This window comes from Amblyomma mixtum, chromosome 5, assembly GCF_055824585.1.
Source record: "Amblyomma mixtum isolate Tamu chromosome 5, ASM5582458v1, whole genome shotgun sequence".
NCBI lineage: Eukaryota > Metazoa > Arthropoda > Arachnida > Ixodida > Ixodidae > Amblyomma > Amblyomma mixtum.
The window spans coordinates 91,996,789-92,018,380 of NC_143016.1; the positions used below are offsets into that span (position 1 = coordinate 91,996,789).

Sequence of the window (21,592 nt, forward strand, 5' to 3'; positions counted from 1 at the left end):
AGTCTTGCCGTGTATTTTTTATTTTTATTTCAGTTTGGAACCGACCCCCGTAAGGCGGCTACGCCGATTTTCGAGCCATCGGGGCACTAAATTCCCTCTGCACTCGATTCCATCCCGAATGTCCCTTCGCCACTGTCGCCGATAGAGCGCTCCATTCGGTCTGCTTGGAGTTGCATACAGTCCCCTCAACAGCTGGTATAATCGGCTAGCAGAGGTGTGTTCCGAAATTGAGAACCCATGTCAAGAGACTACATCCGCGCGTATTAACGCAGTGTGAGATATCTGCAGCTTTTCATTGTACATAAAATGCCTGGAGGAATTATTTGGGCGAAGTCGCTTTTCACATGAGCACTAATGAGCTGAAACTCTCTCTCTTGCACGGGCCGGACATATCGCCAAGTGACGGGTGCTGCAGGTACGTAACCATGTGAGCAAGAATCTAACGAAATAATCTTTGGTATGTAGGACTTTACCCTCCAATGCGACACATGATTTATATAGGCGAAGCCATAGAGGAGGCCAACTTAATAAATTATACCACGCGGAATTTTTCAACCTGCCCTCACGCCGCTCAGTACCCATGCTCTTTCGCATTTTGCCTCCATCCAGATGCGGTCGCCGCGGCTGACATCCGATTTGGCCACCTGACGCAAAACCCCCTGAGCCTCCGCGATTAGTCCAACCACGTGAAGACATCGAACTCAAATTACCCGTTAGTAAGCTTGTGCCTTTAAATAATAAAAAAGGAAAATACCAGCCGCGGCATTACTTACACGCCCACCTGGAAGTCGCCGAACTCGCCGAAGCCGCGGTGTTCTTCCGTCTAGCGTTATACATCAAAAGGGTGGAAATTTGGGCTGATTGGTGCATGATCTGAGGCTAAAAACAGCGCTAACGGGGACGAAGCAGAGAGAGGGAGGAGGTGGAGGAGGAGGAGGAGGAGGAGGAGGAGGAGGAAAACTTTTATTTCTATTTACAGTGAGAGGTCGATGGGGCGAGCCGGAAGGGCCCGCCCCTTACAAACACTAGGAGGGATCCCTAGTCCGGGATCCCTGTAGCTTCCGCAGCGGCCCGGGCTCTAGCTACCAATGCCTGTTGGGCATGGAGTTCGGAGCAGCCGCGCAGGGCAGCTTCCCAGTCCTCTCGAGTGGGGTGGAGGTGGGGTGGGTAGGCAGGATTGGAAGGGCATGCCCACACCATGTGGTAGGTGTCCGAAAACTCCTCCTCACAGTGTGGGCACGCGCCCGAGAAAGAAGAATTGAAGTGCTTAAGTACTGCCGGGCACAGTACAGTATTGGTATAGAGGCCGAGAAGCCAGCGCTCCTCCACCCTGGTGAGGCCTTTACAGGGAGGGGGATAGAGACCATGAAAGTTTTGATAAAAAGAGGTGATCTCTTTAAAGGTGATGGCCGGATTGAAATTGAATTCCGGATCAGGCTGCGGATGAGGCGACGCCCGGTGAGTAAGCGCGCGGGCGGCAGCGTCTGCTGCCTCGTTCCCCTCAAGACCCGCATGAGCCGGAGCCCACACGATGGTACGATGGGTCGGAAACCCTGTGTATTCGCATGCGTGGAGAATTTTGAAAGCACGGTCTGGAATATACCCTTGCTCAATATTGCGGCAGGCGCCCCTGGAGTCCGTAAAAGATTACGAGGAACTTTAGAGGCTAAAGTGCTGAAAGGCGAAAGCCTGAGTGCTGCATTCACTACGCGATTGTTCACTTCACATTTTGTTGGTGCATTAACTGCCAATTAATGACGCTTAAGCTTCGCCTTTAGGAGTGGAACGCGACAGCGTGTTGTAGCGCTGCCACGGAGTCCATTGAACGCCACCACCCGTTCGGCGCGATGCCTTGCCCTTTGAACGCAACGCTTTTTAAGGAAAGTAAATGGAGTAGTAATTCTCTGTCGTCTCGGTGGACACCTGAGCCGCACCGTACCCGAAGGGAGGAAGTGGAGTGAAAGAAGAAAGAGAGGCCGTAATGAAGAAAATGAAAATTGTATTTGACGAAAGAAAGTTGCGCAGTAACTGTCTCACATATTTCGGTGGACACCCGTCAAAATTCGCGCGTGGTGACATCACGACAATTTGGACCAATCTGAAACGCGGACAAATACGCCTTGCTCGTCAGTAGATTGGTTTTAGAGGAAAGAAAATTTATCCGTCTCGCATATCTCGGTGCACACCTGAACCTCGCCGTAACGGGAAGGGAGGAAGATGGGAGTGAACGAAGACACCGTATTCACTAGATGCACCTTTGTTCATTCCAAAACATCGAGCTGGCATGGCGGAGTGGTAGCGTGCTCGAATCGCACTCCGGAGACCGGGGTTCGATTCCCAAGCTCGGCCAATTTCTTACTGGGTTTTATTTATTTATCTGGTCTGACTAGAAAGGTTAATTGGACTAATTGGTTAAGTAAGCAATTAACTAAACTCAAACTTACTTGGAGCATCACTATACGATCCCTTTAATTGGTTGCATGGCTATAGTAGCCAAAGTACAATTGGCCCCGTTTGAAATTCGCGCACTGTGACGTTACGACCGTTTCGACCAACTGAAAAGCGTGACATTTCTTGTCGACAGCTCCTGCTTACAACGATGAGGCATTAAAGGCTTCCGCCTTAATAATGACTCGGGACTCTGGATCTGCGGCGGCCAGTGCAATGGCGATCTCTTCCGCAAATGTAATGTTTGGGGCACGGAAAGTAAGGCCCTGAACTGTAGTGTTTTGGTGGATGACGGCCACCGTGTACCAACCCCCATGGTGTGGGCCGGCCGCATCCACATAGAAGACACCTGGCTTATGGCCATATTGTTGAGAAATAGCCTCCGCCCGCGCGAGACGGCGACCATCATGGGTGTCTGCAGTCATGTTCTTCGGTAGGGGTCGCACCTGGAGTGCAAAGCGCCAGGCTTCAGGGATGCGGACCCGTTCTTCTGTATGTGTTGCGTAGGATATGTGTAAGCGGGTCAGAAGGCGGCTCCCCGCAGGTGTTTTGCTTAGGCGCAAGTATTGATTGTTAAGATGAGCTTCTCGTAACTCCCCAAAGGTGTTGGTCATCCCCAGACCGAGGAGACGCTTGTTGGACGTCGTTATGGGGAGGTCGAGCGCTCTCTTATAAATCTTGCGGAGAACTACTTCTATGGCATTCTCATCGCATTTGCGTAGGTGGAGGTAGGGAGCCGAATATAAAATCCGGCTGGTCACGAATGCATTGGCCAGCCGCAGGGCATCTTTGCATCGTAGTCCCCCCCTTTTATTGGACACCCGGCGGAGCATCCGACCCACCTGGTCCCCCACCTTACGTAGCTTGTTTAGGGTAGTGTCTATCTTGCGCCTATGATGAATGAAAAGCCCCAGTACCCGGATCTCCTCGTGTTCAGGTATCGGTCCGCTAAGTAGGGAAAGGGCAATTTTGGTTGTGCACTTTGAGTTGGGGCGTATGTGCACAAATTCAGATTTGCTCGGGGAGCATTCAAGACCACAGCGACGAGCGTATTCGTCCACAATAGCTGCCGCTTGTTGCAGGTTGGTCTCGATGTCTCCAACCGATTGTTGTGTTGCCCAGAGGGTGATGTCGTCCGCATACAGAGCGTGCTGCACACCGGCGACCTCTGCCAGCTGGGTAGGGAGCTTCATCATGGCCAGATTAAATAGCAATGGCGAGAGGACAGCTCCCTGTGGGGTCCCTCGTGTGCCAAGTTGATATGGGCCATATTCTGTGTCTTGCAGCCGGATATAGGATTGGCGATCTGTAAGGAATTCTTTGATATAATTGAAAGTATTGCGCCCACAGTCTGTTTGCGACAAGTGGGATAGGATGATCTCGTGGGTCACATTGTCGAAAGCCCCCCGCAGGTCAAGTGCGACGACTACTTTATCATTGCTGGGGTGCTCGACGGGGTCGAGAATCTCCTTGTGAAGTTGCAACAGGACATCTTGTGCGGATCGGTGTGGGCGGAAACCGTACATGGTGTCTGCGAAAATGTTTTGCTGTTCCAGGAAAGCAGACAATCTGTCGCGGACCATAGTCTCCATCAGCTTCCCCACACACGAAGTGAGGGAGATGGGCCGGAGGTTGTCGGTGTTCATGGCTTTACCTGGCTTGGGAATGAAAGTTACTAGTGCCGTTTTCCAATCTATGGGGAGTGCTGTGCCTCCAATCCAGATAGTGTTGAAGTAATCGAGGAGAGTTTCGTAGGCGGGATCTGGGAGGTTGGCAATAAGCTTTACCGTCACCTTGTCCCGGCCTGGTGCTGTACCTCGCTTCATTTTAGCCAGGGCCGCTTTTAGGTCATGGAGCTGGAACGGTTGATCCAAATCCGCCTTCTCGGAACCTGCATACGAGTACGCCTGACCACGGGGATCCTGGTGTATACTCAAATATTTGTCGCGGAGCGCATCGGCCAGTTTGGCCGTGTCTCCAGTGAAGTTATGTATAGCCCTTTGAAGCTGTTTTTGTGTCTCAGTATGGGTTTGTGCCGGATCAATAAGGGCGCGGAAGAGGCGCCACGTACTCCGACTCGACATTTGCCGAGCTGCAGTGTTGCATCGGTGCACCCAATTGGAGTCGGCAAGTTGGGCCGCGTATTGTGCCGCCTGTTGGGTGATATCCGCGATGCGAATTTTGAGTTTCCGATTGTGTTTTTGACGACGCCAGCGGCGGACTAGGCTGTGTCGTGCCTCCCAGAGGTGGAGGAGGTGGTTATCCACCGCCGGGCTCGCCTCTGAGAGTTGAACATTTTGCTCGACTGATTTCAAGTGGGATACTAGGTGTTGGGACCACGTTGAGTATCCTTGGTCCATTATTGATTGAGGATTGGTGTAGCTGCTCCTAAATTTGGTCCAGTCGGGTAGTTTTGCATTGGCCTGTGGTCTTGTGAGTGGTTTGGTATGGATTGTAGTGGTAATTATGCAGTGGTCGCTACCGAGGGATTCCTCGGTGTTCCTCCAATCTGCATAGCGAATATTTTTCGTAAAGGTGAGGTCCGGACACGTATCGCGTGTAACGGAGTTACCTATACGAGTGGGTTGCGCGGGATCCGTGTGAAGAGTAAGGCCCAGTGTGGAAACAAGCTCCGCCAACTTGCGTCCGCGTTTCTCTTGACGTGTGTACCCCCATAAGGTGCTGGGAGCATTAAAGTCCCCAACGATTATGAGGGGATCCCGATTCGCGACCTTCAAAGCCCGGCTGAAGATGTCTGCGAATGTAACATTTGGTAGCTTTGGGGGACAGTAAATGTTGAGTATGTGCAATGGGGGGTCCTGTTTGCGTAGCGGAAGGATCGTCACCATTACATAGGAGAAATTAGCGCTAAGATCCAGGTCAACCTGGGAGGCCGTGTAATTTTTATGTACGCAGAGGCAGCTCTGCGCATCCTGCTGGTACACCGTGTAACTGGCAAGGGTGGCGCCATTTCCTGGCTCCTGAAGGGCCACCACAGCAGGTAATTCTGGGAAAGTTGTAAGGAAAAGGCGTAGATCGGCTCGCTTTGTGCGTGCCTTGAATCCGCGACAGTTCCACTGTACAATTTGAATAGGGATCGAATTGCTTCGCGGATGCTTCCTATTTCTAGGGGCGCCCGCCATGATCAAGGGTAGAGTTGTGAGTTTGGAGAGAGGAGGCTTCAGAGCCAGTGGTTCCAAAGACAGGAGCGTTCTCTATACTGGGGATGGCAAAGGGGACCTCTTCTTCTTCTCCGGCGATTCGACGCCTAGACGCTTTGAGCTGCCGGCCTGCGAAGGTTTTGAGCGGGCCAGCGCGCTTGGGAGCGCGAGTGAGTTGAGCGAACTGAGCGGTGATGAGGTTTGGGATAGATGCCGCAAGGTGGCTAATTTTGTTGAGTGCCGCCGTAAGTGTGGCATTGATTTGCGTTTCCAATGCGGATATTCTGTTGTTAACTTGAGTTTCGAGCGCGCTCACTCTCGCCTCGAGTGCCGTGAGGGCATGCGAAGCCTGTCCTGAAGGGGTTGCGTCGCTTTCCATTGCCTCTGCTGCGGGTGAGGCAGAGGTGTGGTTGGGGGAATTTTGGCGGGCCTCCGCTATTGCGAGGCGCTTTTGAAAATTTGCAACCTGCTCGCGGAGAGCAGATATTTCTTTTTGTTCGGCAGAGATTGGCCGTGGTTGGGATTGGGAAGGGGGAGGGAAGGGAGAAGCTGCCCTGCCCGCGCCGCTCACCTGGGAGTGTTGCTTGACAACGTTTGCCCACGTCTTGGAGCCGCCGTTCTGGGGAGGTCCGAGGGGCTTCGCTGCACCGGCTTGAGGCGGCGGTGGCGCAGCGGGAGGTTTCCCCTGGCTCCCGGTAGAGGAATTCACAGGCTGGTCCATGGCTTGGTCGGCAGCCTTGGCCTTCAGCTTGTCCGGGCGACGCTTGCCACGCTTGCGTCGATTCCGCTTCGATTTACGGCCGCGCTCGGCATGCGGGGGCTGGATAGCGCGATATTTAGCCGTACACGCAGGGCCCCCCGTGGCATGGGCCCCGCCGCACACTGAACACTTTGGGTTGCACTGGTGAGGGGCCCGCACCCCCTCAACGAGTAGAGCCTGCTGTCCGCACAGGCCACACCGGTCCAGCCTCTGGCCGGGGCAGGCGTCCACGCGGTGGCCGACCACACCGCAATGTCGGCAGGCTGGAATGGTTCGCTGGTAAGGCCTAACTTGTACAAGCTCTGAATCGTAGTGCACGAAACGTGGCTTCTCTGTTCCGGCAAAAGTCAGTCTCGCTTTGTTGGATGTCCCAAATTTTCGCACTTCCACGATGGTTCCGTAGCGCCATTGGAGCCTAGTACGGAGCGAGTCCGTAGTTTCAGAGTTACGGACGGTAATGACGCCGTAGCAGACGTCCTTGCCGTCTTGGCGCAGGTGCCCCACAAGGGGGACCCTCCCGTCGGGTCCATTAAGTTCAAATTCGCCGATGATCCGGTCGGCTAGCTCAGGTTTCGCAGTCTGAACAATAATGAGGTTTTGTTCTCTTACCGGTATTATGGTAAGGTCAGTTGCGGGTTGCGTGCCCAGGAGAGCCGTGAACGCCTGGCCGTAGCCGGTCTCCTGGAAAGTCTCGTACAACGAGACGCGGGTCCGGGGCTTGATGACGACGACGTAGTCGTCTGGAGCAGGCTTGGGTATAAAAGGCGGTTTCCACTTCGTGAGGAGTCGCCGACTGCGGCCCGACGCGTGCGGGGCGGGTGACTGCTGGTTTTCGGCGTGAACGCCGGCCGCATCTACGGACGCCGGCTTTAAGGCTTGGTATTGCGCTCGGCGCAGCACTGCGGCGTTCAACGCGGCGCTGCGAAATCTTGCCGAAACTGGGCCTTCGGTTGCCGCTGGGTTAACCGTTGTCCAGTGCATGTTTTCGGGGTCGTAGCCTCGGCAGGAGATTTGCGGAGCAGCCATACTGGCGTCAGTGGCCAGAGGCCCCGATGTGCCGGTTACCGGTTCGGCCGTTAGGCCTAGCCGCGCCACCGGCCCGATCGGGCCATGTGTTGCCCGAAAAAGGGGTTTAACCGGGCCCACCTTGGAAAAAACTGGTGTCCAGATGTTCCCGACAGCTTTCGGTGCACGTTGGGGATGAACTTGCTAGGGTCAGGCGGAAACTTCCGCTGCTCCGGCAGAAAATCAGCGGAGCCGACGAACAGCACGTCTGACTCCCCGTGCGAACGCGCGCGTGACAGCGTCGTGTCCCTCTCTCTGCTTGGTCCCCGTTTGCGCTGTTTTTAGCCTCAGATAGCGTTATACATATGCACGAGTGCGTCTTTGTGACAAAGGCACCCCCTACAGTCCGTCAGAAAGCCGAAATATATGCGACAGACAGGCTGCACTATTGTGAGGGTTACTAGGAATCAAGCGCTGTCATTGAACCGAATGCTGTTTATCGAATTCATTTAGATTGCAGAGAAAGTAAAACAGGCTTTGACACCGGTCACCGCTGCACACCCCCGTCTTTATTCATGCCTAATAATGAAGGCGTGGCCTTGATAACGTGACGAATTTATGCTATTCAGATTGCTCTCAGCATTCGTCATTAGCGCAAGCAGCGACACATAACTGCTATTAATATCACCAGCCTTTCATCGAGGCAAGGAATAAGGATTCAATATATACGACAGAAAAGGGGCTTTACATTACGCCACTTTTCGTTTCTTAATTTCCACTCCACCTCTGTATTCCAACGTCAGCAATGTCGGCATTGGCTAGGAGTCATGTGCTCGAATGACGGTATTGCTCCATATCCTGAGGGGCAGCCGCGCGATTACACCTAGGGCTGGAGCTGACCCATCAATACCAGATCAGGTTATGCGAGTGGCTCAGCGTATAAATGTGCCGAGTACATGAAAACTCACCCTCATCGGCGACTGACACACCGGTGAAGGTATCCAAGCGCCAGAATGGCAGCTCCAGACGAGTCGTATTCTGGTTGGAGACCTCCGCCGTGACTGTGTATCGTCCCTTTCCTATGAACTGGCAGAAGTAGCCGCTATAGGTGCCATCATTTTTGTTTAAGTCGGGGGCTGGGAAAAAGTTGAGGAAAGGCACATGCTGAGAGAAATCGAGAGAGTCTAATGAAGGATGTAAAAAAAAAGCGAGAGGGTGGATGGAAAGAAAGCGAGAGAGACAGGAAGGAAGAAGGATTGAAAGAAAGCGAGAGGGTGGAAGGAAGGAGGATGGGAAAAGTGAGAGAGCGGAAGGAAGAAGAATGGAAAGAGAGTGAGAGAGACAGGAAGGAAGAAGGATGAAAAGAAAGCCAGAGGGCGGATGGAAGGAGGATGGAAAAAGTGAGAGAGCGGAAAGAAGAAGGATGGAAAGAAAGCGAGAGAGACAGGAAGTGGAAGGATGAAAAGAAAACCAGAGGCCGGATGGAAGAAGGATAGAAAAAAGCGAGAGAGTGGAAGGAACAAGGATGCAAAGGAAGCGAGAGAGTGGAAGGAAAAAGGATAAAAAAAGCAACACAGTGGAAGGATGGAGCGAAATCGAGAGCGCGGAAGAAAGGAGTATGGAAAGAAAGCAAGAGAGCAGAAGGAAGAAGGATGTAAAGAAAGCGAGATAGCGGAAGAAAGCAATGGAAGCAAGAGTGTGGAAGGAGCAAAGAGAGAGATAGATCAAGAAGGAAAGAGAGAGAGAAAGGCAGGAAGACGCCAACACACGAAACAGCCCTGTAACAAACGCAACAGTGTTTTTTTGATAGATCAGAATTTATTGAGTGTCTGTTTCAAATAATCCGCATCATGTGCCTCCGGCTTTCCAGAATCAATTGTAAGATATTTAACACAAACATTTGACAAGAAAAGAATTCGATAGTGTCGCATTCTCTCTATATCGCACTTTTCGATCTTTCGGTAGTAGAATATTCACTTCAAGTCTATATAGGGTACGTTGAGGTGTTTGGTAATCCCTTCAACTTTCTTTTGTGGTTCACCACAAACAAGGCAGACAAAAAGATGCAGGACAAGGTCTTAACACTGCAATTGTTTAATAAGGAAAGTTCTGCTTATTAGCCGTTTATAGTGTTACACAGTGGAAGATGGTCGATATTCCTTACCATACCTAGGGCCGCCGCGGTGGCTCAGCGGCTATGGTGCTCGGCTGCTGACCCAAAAGACGCGGGTTCGATCCCGGCCGCGGCGGCTAGAATTTCTTTGGAGGAGAAATTATAGAGGCCCGTGTACTGTGCGATGTCAGTGCACGTTAAAGAACCCCAGGTGGTCGAAATTTCCGGAGCCCTTCACTACGGCGTCTCTCATAGCCTTAGTCGCTTTGGGACGTTAAACCCCATAAACCAAACCAAACCTTACCATACCTAGGAAGAGCTCTTACCAAGTCCGTTGTCATGAAGAGGGATTTTTATCGCGTGTTGATCGCTCGTCGGGCGGTGGACTGTGGCGATGACCACGGCGTCCAGAAGCACCTTCTTGCCCTTGTCGACGGTGACAAAAACGACCGCTCTCGTGAACTTCTCCACGTATTCTGTCAACATCACGCAACGGACTCGTAACGGCGTGTCGTCTTTTTTTCTTGGTTCGGTCTCGACCCCGACGTTGACCCTCACTGGAGCCGGGCTGGGACTCGTCACGTGGAGTGTCCAGGTTCCAACCTTTTAGGCACAAAAAAGTGTCAGTAAGCATTTGTGATGCTGGTTGCTTTGTAATGCTGGAAAAATTCTTTTCTTAGAGGGCCGTTTCACGGCGGACCTTTCATCGGGAGACGTTTTTTTCCGGGTAGTTTATGTGCAGGTGCTTCATATTAAGTGCACGTCTCCATAGAGTTGACGAAGGAAACTCCATATTATCAGCACGTTTGAACACCCTACAAAGAAAGGTGGGGGGGGGGGGGGTAGAAATGGAAGAAAAAAATGGCGGACACTACCACCTCAAAATGCTATGGCGGAAATTCTCATGCGAGTCACGAGTATGAGGCCCGCTTCTGCGTGGACAGCGAACGCAAATTAGGTCAAGCAGGCTCGGACAGGGACAGGTATTCACAGGTGGCAGCTAAGAAGTCTGGAGGCTATGGAGAGAAAGGGAACAAGGCAAATCCCAGAAAAAGAGGTTGCAGTCAGAGCCGAAAGCTGGGCAGAAAGAAAGTGCCTCAGTGGCAGTAGGAAGCAGACACCTGAAGATACGAGGGAAAGGGAGAGAGCGCACTCAGATGCTTATCGTTGGTGGCTAAAATGTGTGGGCGAGTGCAGGGTATGCAAAGTGTTTCACCTCTGCCTTAACACAATTTATAATTAAGCTTTTTGAGTTCGGAGAGCGTTTTTTTCGGCATACCATTGTGAGCGGTATAGTACACTAGAATAAAGCTAAGACGTGCTAACTAGCAGGCTGGTCCGATAATGTTGAGTAGTTAATTGTGAATATTATTGCTAGGCTTGTTAATTATTGAGAGGCGTGTAGACCACTGTAAGTAAAACCTATATCAGTTTTTAGAATTTCGAAAAAGCGCTTACCATTGGCGCTGTAGGCTAACAAATTTTGGCTGCATCGCGTCAAAATACATGCGCTTTTGAGAAGCTTGCAGGCAAACCAACATCTGCAGCTGACGTACTCGTCGAAATAGCCAAAAATTTGTTGGGCCATAGCTGCGATGGGAACTGCGTTTTCGGAATTCTAAAAAGTGATATTGATATTACTAACTTAGTAGTACAGGCCTTTCGTTAAATAGGAGCCTAACAGTAGTGGTTAAAAAATTAACTATTCAGTATTACCTACCTAGCCTGCCACCTGGCACGTCCAAGTTGTATTCTGAAGTACTACACCACTGGAAATAGTAAATCGAAAAACTGCTCATCTACGACAAAAGGCTGTTTTAAAAAATTGTGTGAAGTATAGTGAAACACACTGTGTAATAGAGCAGGTAAGTGAAGAGAGGCGAGTATCGGTCATGAACAAAATAGAATGTGGCAGTTAATGTGGTATTTGTAGCAGCGGGATTGAACGATGTCCTCTACACTGACGCTGCACAAGTGGTGGAAATATTTGATAAGAGAGTTGACGAAGGAAAGGCAACACCAGAACACGAACAGATCGTGGGTGTGCATACTGCATTACTGGAGGTGCTAGGACGGTACGAAGCGGTTGACAGGGGTTTCGTAGATGCTAATCGGGAGGCAAGGAAGTCAAGCCAGGACAGTGGTTTCGAAGTCGGAGAAATAAACAGGGATGTGCGTGGCACATGCGTTGGTTCAGACGAGGCGGCATTAATTTCAGTGGAAGGGTAGAAAGGCGGGATTTGCTGTAGGTGGGATTAGCTGGCGGCGAATAAGAGCGTAGTAAAGTAGCCACTCAGAGGTGAAGGACGAAAACTGTAATATATAAGTCTAGCAAAAGAATCAGGTAAATAAACAAACTAAGGGGTAGAAAAGGAGCGAAATGGTTGCAGATAGAACATCAGTTAAAGGACGAAGAATTAGGTGTGAAGTGAAGTGAAATTTATTTTTGACATCGATTTGTCGGAGGTGACGAGACGAAAGGCAATTCATTTTTTGCCTGACGTGGCCCCGTCACCCGTTACATTGCTCAGGGGGGTGGCAAATTACACAGCAAAGTACACAAAGCAAAACAAGAAAAGTAACAGCACCGCATACGTACTACATGAATTATATGTAACGATCAATGAGTTATACATAATTAACACAGATGTAATGAAAAATGAAGGAAACAACAACGCATAGCTATAATGTCTCTAGGAGAAAACAAGAAAATTGAAATAGCAAACAATGAGACACACAGAATTAACATACAGGCAAGGGGAGAAATAGCACGCAAACCAAAAACAATGAAAACCGCATCGCATGCCTCCTACATCTTTAGGGCAACAAAACCAAAAATAGCGAACCTGGACATACACCCAGCGAGTAAAAAAAAATCTATAAACTGGACATTTTATGGGGGAGACAGGGACAGAAGGTACATTTTAACATTGTTCTTGAAGTTACGGGTGGAACGAGGCTGCTGCAGAAGTTCCATAATACGTGGGTGTTTATTAAGTAAATCAGGAATTAAGTAATCAATGTGCTGCTTACCATAATTCGTTCTCATCAGAGGCATTTGAAAATGACTATACCTGAAATCATAAGGTTTCTCGCGCACGCTCTATGCGCGAAACACCTCAGGAATCGAGAAGATCCTTCGTTTGTTGGTTATGACTGGGAAAGTGCGACAGAAAAGCAATAGAGAAAAGGAGGATGAAGACGGCTAGGCATGCTTAAGCACTGAGTAACAAATTGTTAGATTTCAAAGAACATCGCTGTGCATCATGAATCCATACCTGTAAAATGATATTGATGCCGGTTGATTATTTTTGAGCCGGCAGCAAATGTAGTCAAGGAAACAAGGATCTAGTTAAGTGCATTAGTTACGATATAAAGCAGTCTGGAGGTGATGCAGATAGGTTAATTCATTGAAGATTAATTTAATGGTCATATTGACGATACGAGTCGATACACATATCGTAAACGGAAGTTAATGCTAGGCCTCTGTGCGCAGCGCAAACTACCTATCTGTAATGGAGTAGCTAAATATGAGGGACAAATCTCGTAGGCATTCCGGAACATGCAGACGACCATTGTCTACTGCCTTATGTCGCAGGGAAGCAGTAGCAAGCTCGCAAAAATACAAATAGGCGAGGAAGAGGAGTAGAGTTTGGGAAGTGATCATAAACATATTATTCTGCAGATAGGTGCCCGGAGCAATACATAAATACAACAAAATCTAACGGTAACGGAAAATTATACTTCGAACAAATATATAGCGCGGTTAGCACCAGGCGTTAGGCAAGCAATAGAGAAGCGCCTCATGAAACACTGATATTCTAATCGTTTAAAACAACTCACCAATACGAAAATCAAAATAAAGTGGGAGACCGCTGGAAAGGATAAAAGAATCTACGAAGCTTGTAGACAGGATAAATCAAGGAGGCCATTAGAAAAGGATTGGCTGACTGATAGCAACAAAAAGAAGGCGCAGTTATCTCAAGTGGAAATAGAACAAGAATGGGAATCTTATAGATGAAAGAAACTAGGAATACTGGCTCTCACGTGGGCAAAATAAAGAAGTACACCGATCACTGGATCGCTGAACTTCGAGGTGCAACTAAAAGTGGGTCAAGAAAATTCCGGAACCGAATCAGCTACTCTTGGTAAAAAGATTCAAAGAAAGCAGAAATGAATTTAGTATACCGAGGTAAAATACTTAGAGGAGTGAAAATGCTTAGAGGGAGTCGATGCCGGTGACTGCAATACATCAATTACAGCAGAGTCATTTAAGAGCAACGATAGGGAAATCTCTTCCAATGAAGGAGGAATAGAGGACAGCACAATAGAATGAAGCTTAGGACTGTTTTAATCTTACCTGTAAAAATGCTGAAGCAAATAATCCTAAATGCAAATCCTGAGGGATATACGGAATTACTATCAAATCGATCAATGAACTTGGTATTAGAGCGAAGGAAACTTCGGTAAAAGCATTGGAAATAGTAATTACAATTGAGCAAATTACGGACAGGTGGCGACCGAGTACAGTAAGTTTGATTTAAGAAGGGAATGGAGACAGGATGAACACAAAATTCTTCAGAACGATTAAGTTAGCATCTGTTATATACAGCCTGACACAAAAATGCAGACATATATATGAACTAATAAGATACTCGCAGAACTACAGTACTGGTTCAGACGGTATAGGCGCTCAGATGATAGACTGTTCATGCTTTCCAAATGCACAGAAATAGCTAGGGCGGAAAACAGACCTGTGCAATTGGCTTTCGTGGACATAGGCACGGCATACGACGATGTAAACTAGGGGAACTGGTATAGAACATAAAGACAGATGAAAGCATCGGTCATGAGATAATTGATTTCGTGCTCGGAATATACTCAGATATCAAAGTTGAATTTACATTGGAAGGGATAAGGAGTACAACTGTCGAGATACGCGGAGAATTTTGTCTTGATTCACCGCAGCTTTTCTTTCTTTCTTTATACGGTAAATATGTAAATGAGGCTACAACAAAGTAATCTAGTTAATAATCTGTCGTACAGATTAGGCTTAAATGTCGTAGGCTCCCCGGCGTAGTGTGTGCTGACAATACAATACTGCGCTACAAGTGGTGCCTCAATGGTTATCGCCTTCGGCTGCTGTCTCGAAAGGCGCGGGTTCGATCCTGGCCGCGGCGGTCGAATTTTGATGGAGGCGAAATTCTAGACGCCCGTGTAGCGTGCCATGTCAGTGCGCATGAAAGAACCCCAGTTGGTGGAAATTTCCGGAGCCCTTCACTACGGCATTCCTCGCAGATTCAGCCGCTTTGGGTCGTGAAAGCGCTAGAAACAAATAAACTATAAGCAGATAGGCGGGAAGATTTGGAAACTCTGGTTAAATGTTGTGGAGACAAAGCTGACGCTGATGGGTTCACTTTTTGCGCAAATCTGTCAGTCCTAATCATGTTAAACGATTGAACTGACCAGGTGTCATAAGTCTATTAAATATTTAAAGTTGAAAGAAACGAATATTCCAAGTTATGGAAAAAGAATACTGGTGCCAGGGCAGAAGTTCAATCGAGAATATGAATAAATCTGAAAGCTATTGGAAAACTCGCACTGGTGGCCCACATCGAAACCACAAACGAGGCAATACATGGGGCATACAAGGATAAACCACTTTTCAAAAGGAATTAAATTACTTTACTAATTATTTTCTAATTAAATTTATGTAATTAAAATTACGTAATTAAATTGCATTTCCAATAATGCTCGCAAAGTTAATGGAATTACAAGAGTGAAATACCGAAAACTAATGCAATTATTCTAAAGTTACTTCTTGGTTTTCATTGACAAGAAAACAATGTAAACAGAGTAAAGAAATACAGCAACCTCCCTCTACTCAGACATTTCGTGTCCTTCCAGCCAAATTCCGTCGCACTCAACTATTGCCCCGTCCCTTTGCTTTCCTAGAGCGCCGGTCACTACCAATACGAGGCGACGCCAACAAAACAAAAAATTCGCTGTGGCTTAGCTTAGTTAAGCCCGATAATTGCGAAAGCAATATCCGTACCTACGCCATGGTACAGCTGGTAGTGTAGCTGGTGGTGGTGCTTGTGGTTAGATTGTGGTGATGCATCGCTTATAAAATCCAATCCAATCCAATCTAATCCAATCAAATCTCATCCAATGCAATCCAATCCACTGCAATCCAATCCATCCCAATGTTATCTAATCTAATCCAATCTAGTCTAATCCAATCCAATCTAGGCCAGTCCAATCCAGTCCAATCCCATCTAATCCAATCTAATGCAATCAAGGTCAGATGAACGTCAATGGTGGTCCGCGCCGCGGCACAATGGTGGTCACCGCCGCGGCACGGCAAAGGCGTGAAAGTGCAAGTAGTATTGCTTTCGCAATAATAAAACGAGCGCTGATGAACACTCGTCACTTTCACTCCGCTTAAGACCCCAGCGGTGAACTGGACATCTTGCTATCCGGAGCAACCTCCAGAAGCGCAAGCAGACACCATTGCGGCCTTTTGCAACGTAACCTTGTAGGTTTCTTGTTTGGTAGTGCGGCCCACGCTATCCGTACACTATGAGAAAAAGCGTGCCGGACGTCACAGGTTTTCGAAAGGACTGCTGGGAGTCTTTGCCCGAAGGAGCTGCCAATAGTAACGTTCGGTAAAGCGGCGTTGTCTGCTGCCTTGTGTGCTGCGCATGCGCAAGCGCTTTAAAGCGGCGGCCAACTTGCAAGGAGAAGCCCTCACATCCGGATTCTGAAAATGTGACACAACGGTTTCTAAGCTTCTCTTTTATCGATGTTTGAAACAAAAAGTTCCACGAGGCACTTGCGGAAGGTACTGGAGCTCGCCCCACGTCCGCCGATATTGCTGGGTGCGGCGCTGGCGAACACTCTCGAGGTTAGCCTATTCTGAAATATTTTCAAAAGTAGAAGGCGTCACAGCCGGCAATTTTACTGTTTTCAACACGCATCTCATAGAATGGACATGATGAGTCAATAATTAACATTTTCGCTCCTCCTTGAAATGACTTAAATGCAATCATGACTGAGTCGGAGGACGTACTAAAGAAAGAAAAGAGGCATGTGCTAATGGTAGGATGTCTTAATGCCAAATACTATGCTTGGGGTTGCAGGATTCAAGACGATCGGGAGAACAAAACGGCAGAAATCCTAGCAACAGTGGACCTAGAGATTACTAATAGCTGAAGCTCATCATGAACATTTGAAACAGTAAATGGCAAAAGCTGGATCGGTATCAGTCCTCCGAAACATTTGCAAGTCATATAAAAAATTCGGTAGTTCTTGATGAAAAGGCTATTGATCATAGGTATACCACCTCCGACATGTTTTAAGAGATATATAGAGAACAAAAGAGGCTCACAGAAAACGGTCGGTATCCCAAAATTTCTTAGCCTTTTGGAAACAGTCTTGGCTCATCAAGATATCGCAGACACCAATAAACATAATCACACGCTTTGAGCACATCGTGCAACACTTCTACAACAAGATCGCAAAACTAAAGCAGAAATACTCCAAACCCATTAACTATACGGTCACAACATCCGCAAGAAGTGGTGGACAACAGCACAGAAATAGATTGGAAACAAGTCCGAGCCCACAGAAGGAGATACCAGCGAACACAAGATCAATTTAGAACATACTACCGCACACTATGCAGCAGAATACTTAAAAATTACGAAGAAAACGTCAAGAAGACTGCAAAGAAATTGTAGACAATACTTTGCAGTGAAATTAATAACGAAAACCCATTCGCATCAAAATATAAAATAACAGGTAACAAATTTTTTAAAGTATTTTTTTCCACTCAGAAACAGACAGAACCATCACAACAACCACTGGGAAATCAGTCTAAGAAATACTTCACAGACTATTCGACCCCACCCAAAATGCACAAGTGGATAGCAGCATGACGTCACAAAATACCCCTCCTGGCCCTCGTGAGAAACATATTAAACCACTCACACCAGTTTCGAAGCAGGGACTAATTAATGACATACCAATTAAAGAACATGCAATCGGGACTGTAGTCGGTAAGCTCAAAACATATACAGTCGCTGGACTTGACGAACTCTCAACCCGATGCAAGCAAGCCTTCCATAATAAACAGAAGCCATTTTTCATAACAATTTTCAATGGAGCTCTTAAACTTGGACATTCTGCCACACAGCCAAACCAGATCCATCCCATAGCATTAAACTCCATTCTAGACAAAATTCTTCAGACACTCAAAAAAGGTACTCTATTTTTACCTATCCACTCGTACCTTGTTTCCCAACGTTTACTACGCATTGACAAATTTCTACTATTATGGCCCCGCAAAATACAAAACAACGCATACAAAATCCATGAGGAGCCAGAGAGAACAACGATCCTCATTTTTCTAGATAAAAAAAAACGCATTCAATCACATTCAACGCTAACACGCTACAGGATTTTAACATTCTCACAACATTCCGAAAAAGCTCACCGCACTTACAACCAGTATACAGCAAGACCGTATTGTAACACACTACAGAACACACGAAAGTACAACACAGAACAACACAGAGTTCCCTTCAAGGTTCATCACTGAGAATTTTGCTATGCAATATAACAATACCACAACTTCCAAACGCCTACACGCGAAACAAAACGCATTAAGGCATACGCAGATGATATAACGCTCATAGTACTGGGCAAAACCGGAGCTAGAATAGAAAACAGAGCAAGAGAATCTCTTAAACATGGGCACAGAAGAAGCAAATTGTATTCAACACCAAGAAATCAAAGTTGATCACATGAAGAACAAATACCAATCAAGACCACCGCGTATTAAACTCGGCTCACAAGCACTTCAACAAGTCAAACTGCTAAAGATACTTGGTGTTACTTTCGACACAAAGCTTTCTTTCATCCAACGCTTACAAGACAAACAGAAGTTAACCACACCCCAGCTAAACCTCAATAAATTCACAAGAAGCTCCTGGGGCATGACTACGAAATATCTCACGGACATAGGCACCAGGACCACAAAACGCATGGATGCCTATGCCTCACTAATATGGTATAAACCTACTGAAGATAGGCTGCGAGAACTTAGAGCTATTCAATGTATTCCACTGCTGAAGATAACTAAGGCGTTTAGAACTCGAAATAATGCATTAGAAATTGTAGCCAATACCCCACCATTTCGCTTAACCATTGAAAGAGAAAATACACTTTACGATAACTTTCATGGCAGCAACTCATTCACGCATAATCACATAGATATTACAGTAACAAGTATAGACAACAATACAGACAGTAAAAAGCTTCACCCTGCCCACAGGATAAGCATTCCGCATATTTGTCAGCACCCTCTCAAGGAGACTCCATAATCACGTGTGTGTGTGTGTGTGTGTGTGTGTGTGTGTGTGTGTGTGTGTGTGTGTGTGTGTGTGTGTGTGTGTGTGTGTGTGTGTGTGTGTGTGTGTGTGTGTGTGTGTGTGTGTGTGTGTGTGTGTGTGTGTGTGTGTGTGTGTGTGTGTGTGTGTGTGTGTGTGTGTGTGTGTGTGTGTGTGTGTGTGTGTGTGTGTGTGTGTGTGTGTGTGTGTGTGTGTGTGTGTGTGTGTGTGTGTGTGTGTGTGTGTGTGTGTGTGTGTGTGTGTGTGTGTGTGTGTGTGTGTGTGTGTGTGTGTGTGTGTGTGTGTGTGTGTGTGTGTGTGTGTGTGTGTGTGTGTGTGTGTGTGTGTGTGTGTGTGTGTGTGTGTGTGTGTGTGTGTGTGTGTGTGTGTGTGTGTGTGTGTGTGTGTGTGTGTGTGTGTGTGTGTGTGTGTGTGTGTGTGTGTGTGTGTGTGTGTGTGTGTGTGTGTGTGTGTGTGTGTGTGTGTGTGTGTGTGTGTGTGTGTGTGTGTGTGTGTGTGTGTGTGTGTGTGTGTGTGTGTGTGTGTGTGTGTGTGTGTGTGTGTGTGTGTGTGTGTGTGTGTGTGTGTGTGTGTGTGTGTGTGTGTGTGTGTGTGTGTGTGTGTGTGTGTGTGTGTGTGTGTGTGTGTGTGTGTGTGTGTGTGTGTGTGTGTGTGTGTGTGTGTGTGTGTGTGTGTGTGTGTGTGTGTGTGTGTGTGTGTGTGTGTGTGTGTGTGTGTGTGTGTGTGTGTGTGTGTGTGTGTGTGTGTGTGTGTGTGTGTGTGTGTGTGTGTGTGTGTGTGTGTGTGTGTGTGTGTGTGTGTGTGTGTGTGTGTGTGTGTGTGTGTGTGTGTGTGTGTGTGTGTGTGTGTGTGTGTGTGTGTGTGTGTGTGTGTGTGTGTGTGTGTGTGTGTGTGTGTGTGTGTGTGTGTGTGTGTGTGTGTGTGTGTGTGTGTGTGTGTGTGTGTGTGTGTGTGTGTGTGTGTGTGTGTGTGTGTGTGTGTGTGTGTGTGTGTGTGTGTGTGTGTGTGTGTGTGTGTGTGTGTGTGTGTGTGTGTGTGTGTGTGTGTGTGTGTGTGTGTGTGTGTGTGTGTGTGTGTGTGTGTGTGTGTGTGTGTGTGTGTGTGTGTGTGTGTGTGTGTGTGTGTGTGTGTGTGTGTGTGTGTGTGTGTGTGTGTGTGTGTGTGTGTGTGTGTGTGTGTGTGTGTGTGTGTGTGTGTGTGTGTGTGTGTGTGTGTGTGTGTGTGTGTGTGTGTGTGTGTGTGTGTGTGTGTGTGTGTGTGTGTGTGTGTGTGTGTGTGTGTGTGTGTGTGTGTGTGTGTGTGTGTGTGTGTGTGTGTGTGTGTGTGTGTGTAACAAAGACATTGTCCATCCACACTGGGTAAATTGCCTCTTTAAACTTGGGGGAGGTGCTGCCTGCTCTCACCCTGGAGCAACGCACTCGGACCTTACCAAGCTCTACCACGATGCCCGACATCCCGGCACAACCTGCACAGCCTGTGCCCACAGCTGTCATCTGTTCCGATGCCGTCCGTCAGCGCGATCCTACGAGTTCAGTGGCACGGATGATACCGACACACTGACTGGCTCGCCTCCTACGAACGCGTGAGTGCTTATAACAAATGGGGCGACGCTGGAAAGCTCACGAACGTCATCTTCTACTTGACTGACGTCGCCAAATTGTGGTTGCGAAAATACGAAGCCAATTTTTCTACCTGGGCGGCTCTCAAAACCAGCCTGACCGACGTCTTCGGCCGCACCGCTGTCCAAAAACTTCGCGAAGAACAACGGTTGCGCAGTCGTACCCAACAGAGCGGCGAGAACTTCACAAGAATATCGAAGACGTCGTTGACTTGTTCAGGCGGTTCAATCCATCCATGAGCGAAGCTGACCAAATCAAATACATTCTGAAAGGCATTGAGGACGACTCTTTTTATATCTTAGTGTCTAAAAATCCTCAAACCTTCTGTGACGTCGTCTCCTTATGTCAGAGCTAGGACGAGCTCCGAAAACAGCGTCTTCTCAGCCGCCGTGCAATTTGCCCGGACGACACCCTTTCGAGCTTGGCTATAGGAGGTCCTGCTCATGATCAGACGACCCGTTTTCAGCATATCGAGCAGTTTGTGCGGGAGCTGGTCTCCCGTCAATTATCGCTTGCTGCCTGCCAACCCATCCTGACGCCATCGCTGTTGCCCTTTATTCAGCGTGTCATCCAAGAGCAGGTAGCTAAAGTCCTGCCACCCACTAATCCTTCCCTGTTGGTCACTGCTCCACTGACATATGCCGAAACTGTCGTCCGTCCACGTTGTTTCTGTTGATGCGCCACCGTGTACCCTCAGCCGCAACTCGACCCTCTACTGCCAATCGTTCACCATCCTCTGCCTCGCACCGGTCCGCGCCCTATGAATCCGTGGCGCACCCCAGATAAGCGCCCGATTTGCTATGTCTTCAGTCTTGCTGGTCATGTGGCGCGTTGTTGCCGCACGCGCAGCTTCCGTCCTCACGACTACGGGCGCGCGCCGACGTACAATGTTTCATTGCCCTCCGCACCTGCAACTTCTCATCTGCCTCAGAATCATTCTACGTTTCGCTCCGACTCCTACAACCAAAACCATCGGTCGCCGCCTCCTCGACGCCGTTTGCTCTCTCCCATGCGCCGCCGGTCACTAACCCTCCAAGCGGAAAACTAGGCGCCGCAGTTCCGGTGGCAAGAAC

General features: G+C 48.3%; 1 protein-coding gene across 1 annotated transcript in view; it reads right to left on the reverse strand.

Annotated features, from left to right (window-relative positions):
- LOC149343034 (calcium-activated chloride channel regulator 1-like) overlaps nt 1-21,592 on the reverse strand; it is a 67,444-nt gene that overhangs the window by 12,639 nt on the left and 33,213 nt on the right. The window contains exons 10-13 of the mRNA XM_089546876.1: nt 9,814-10,090; nt 8,362-8,510; nt 6,823-6,854; nt 3,291-3,302 (exon numbers count right to left, since the gene is read on the reverse strand). Coding sequence (XP_089403002.1) covers nt 3,291-3,302; nt 6,823-6,854; nt 8,362-8,510; nt 9,814-10,090 — 470 coding nt within the window. The remainder of the gene's footprint in view (nt 1-3,290; nt 3,303-6,822; nt 6,855-8,361; nt 8,511-9,813; nt 10,091-21,592) is intronic.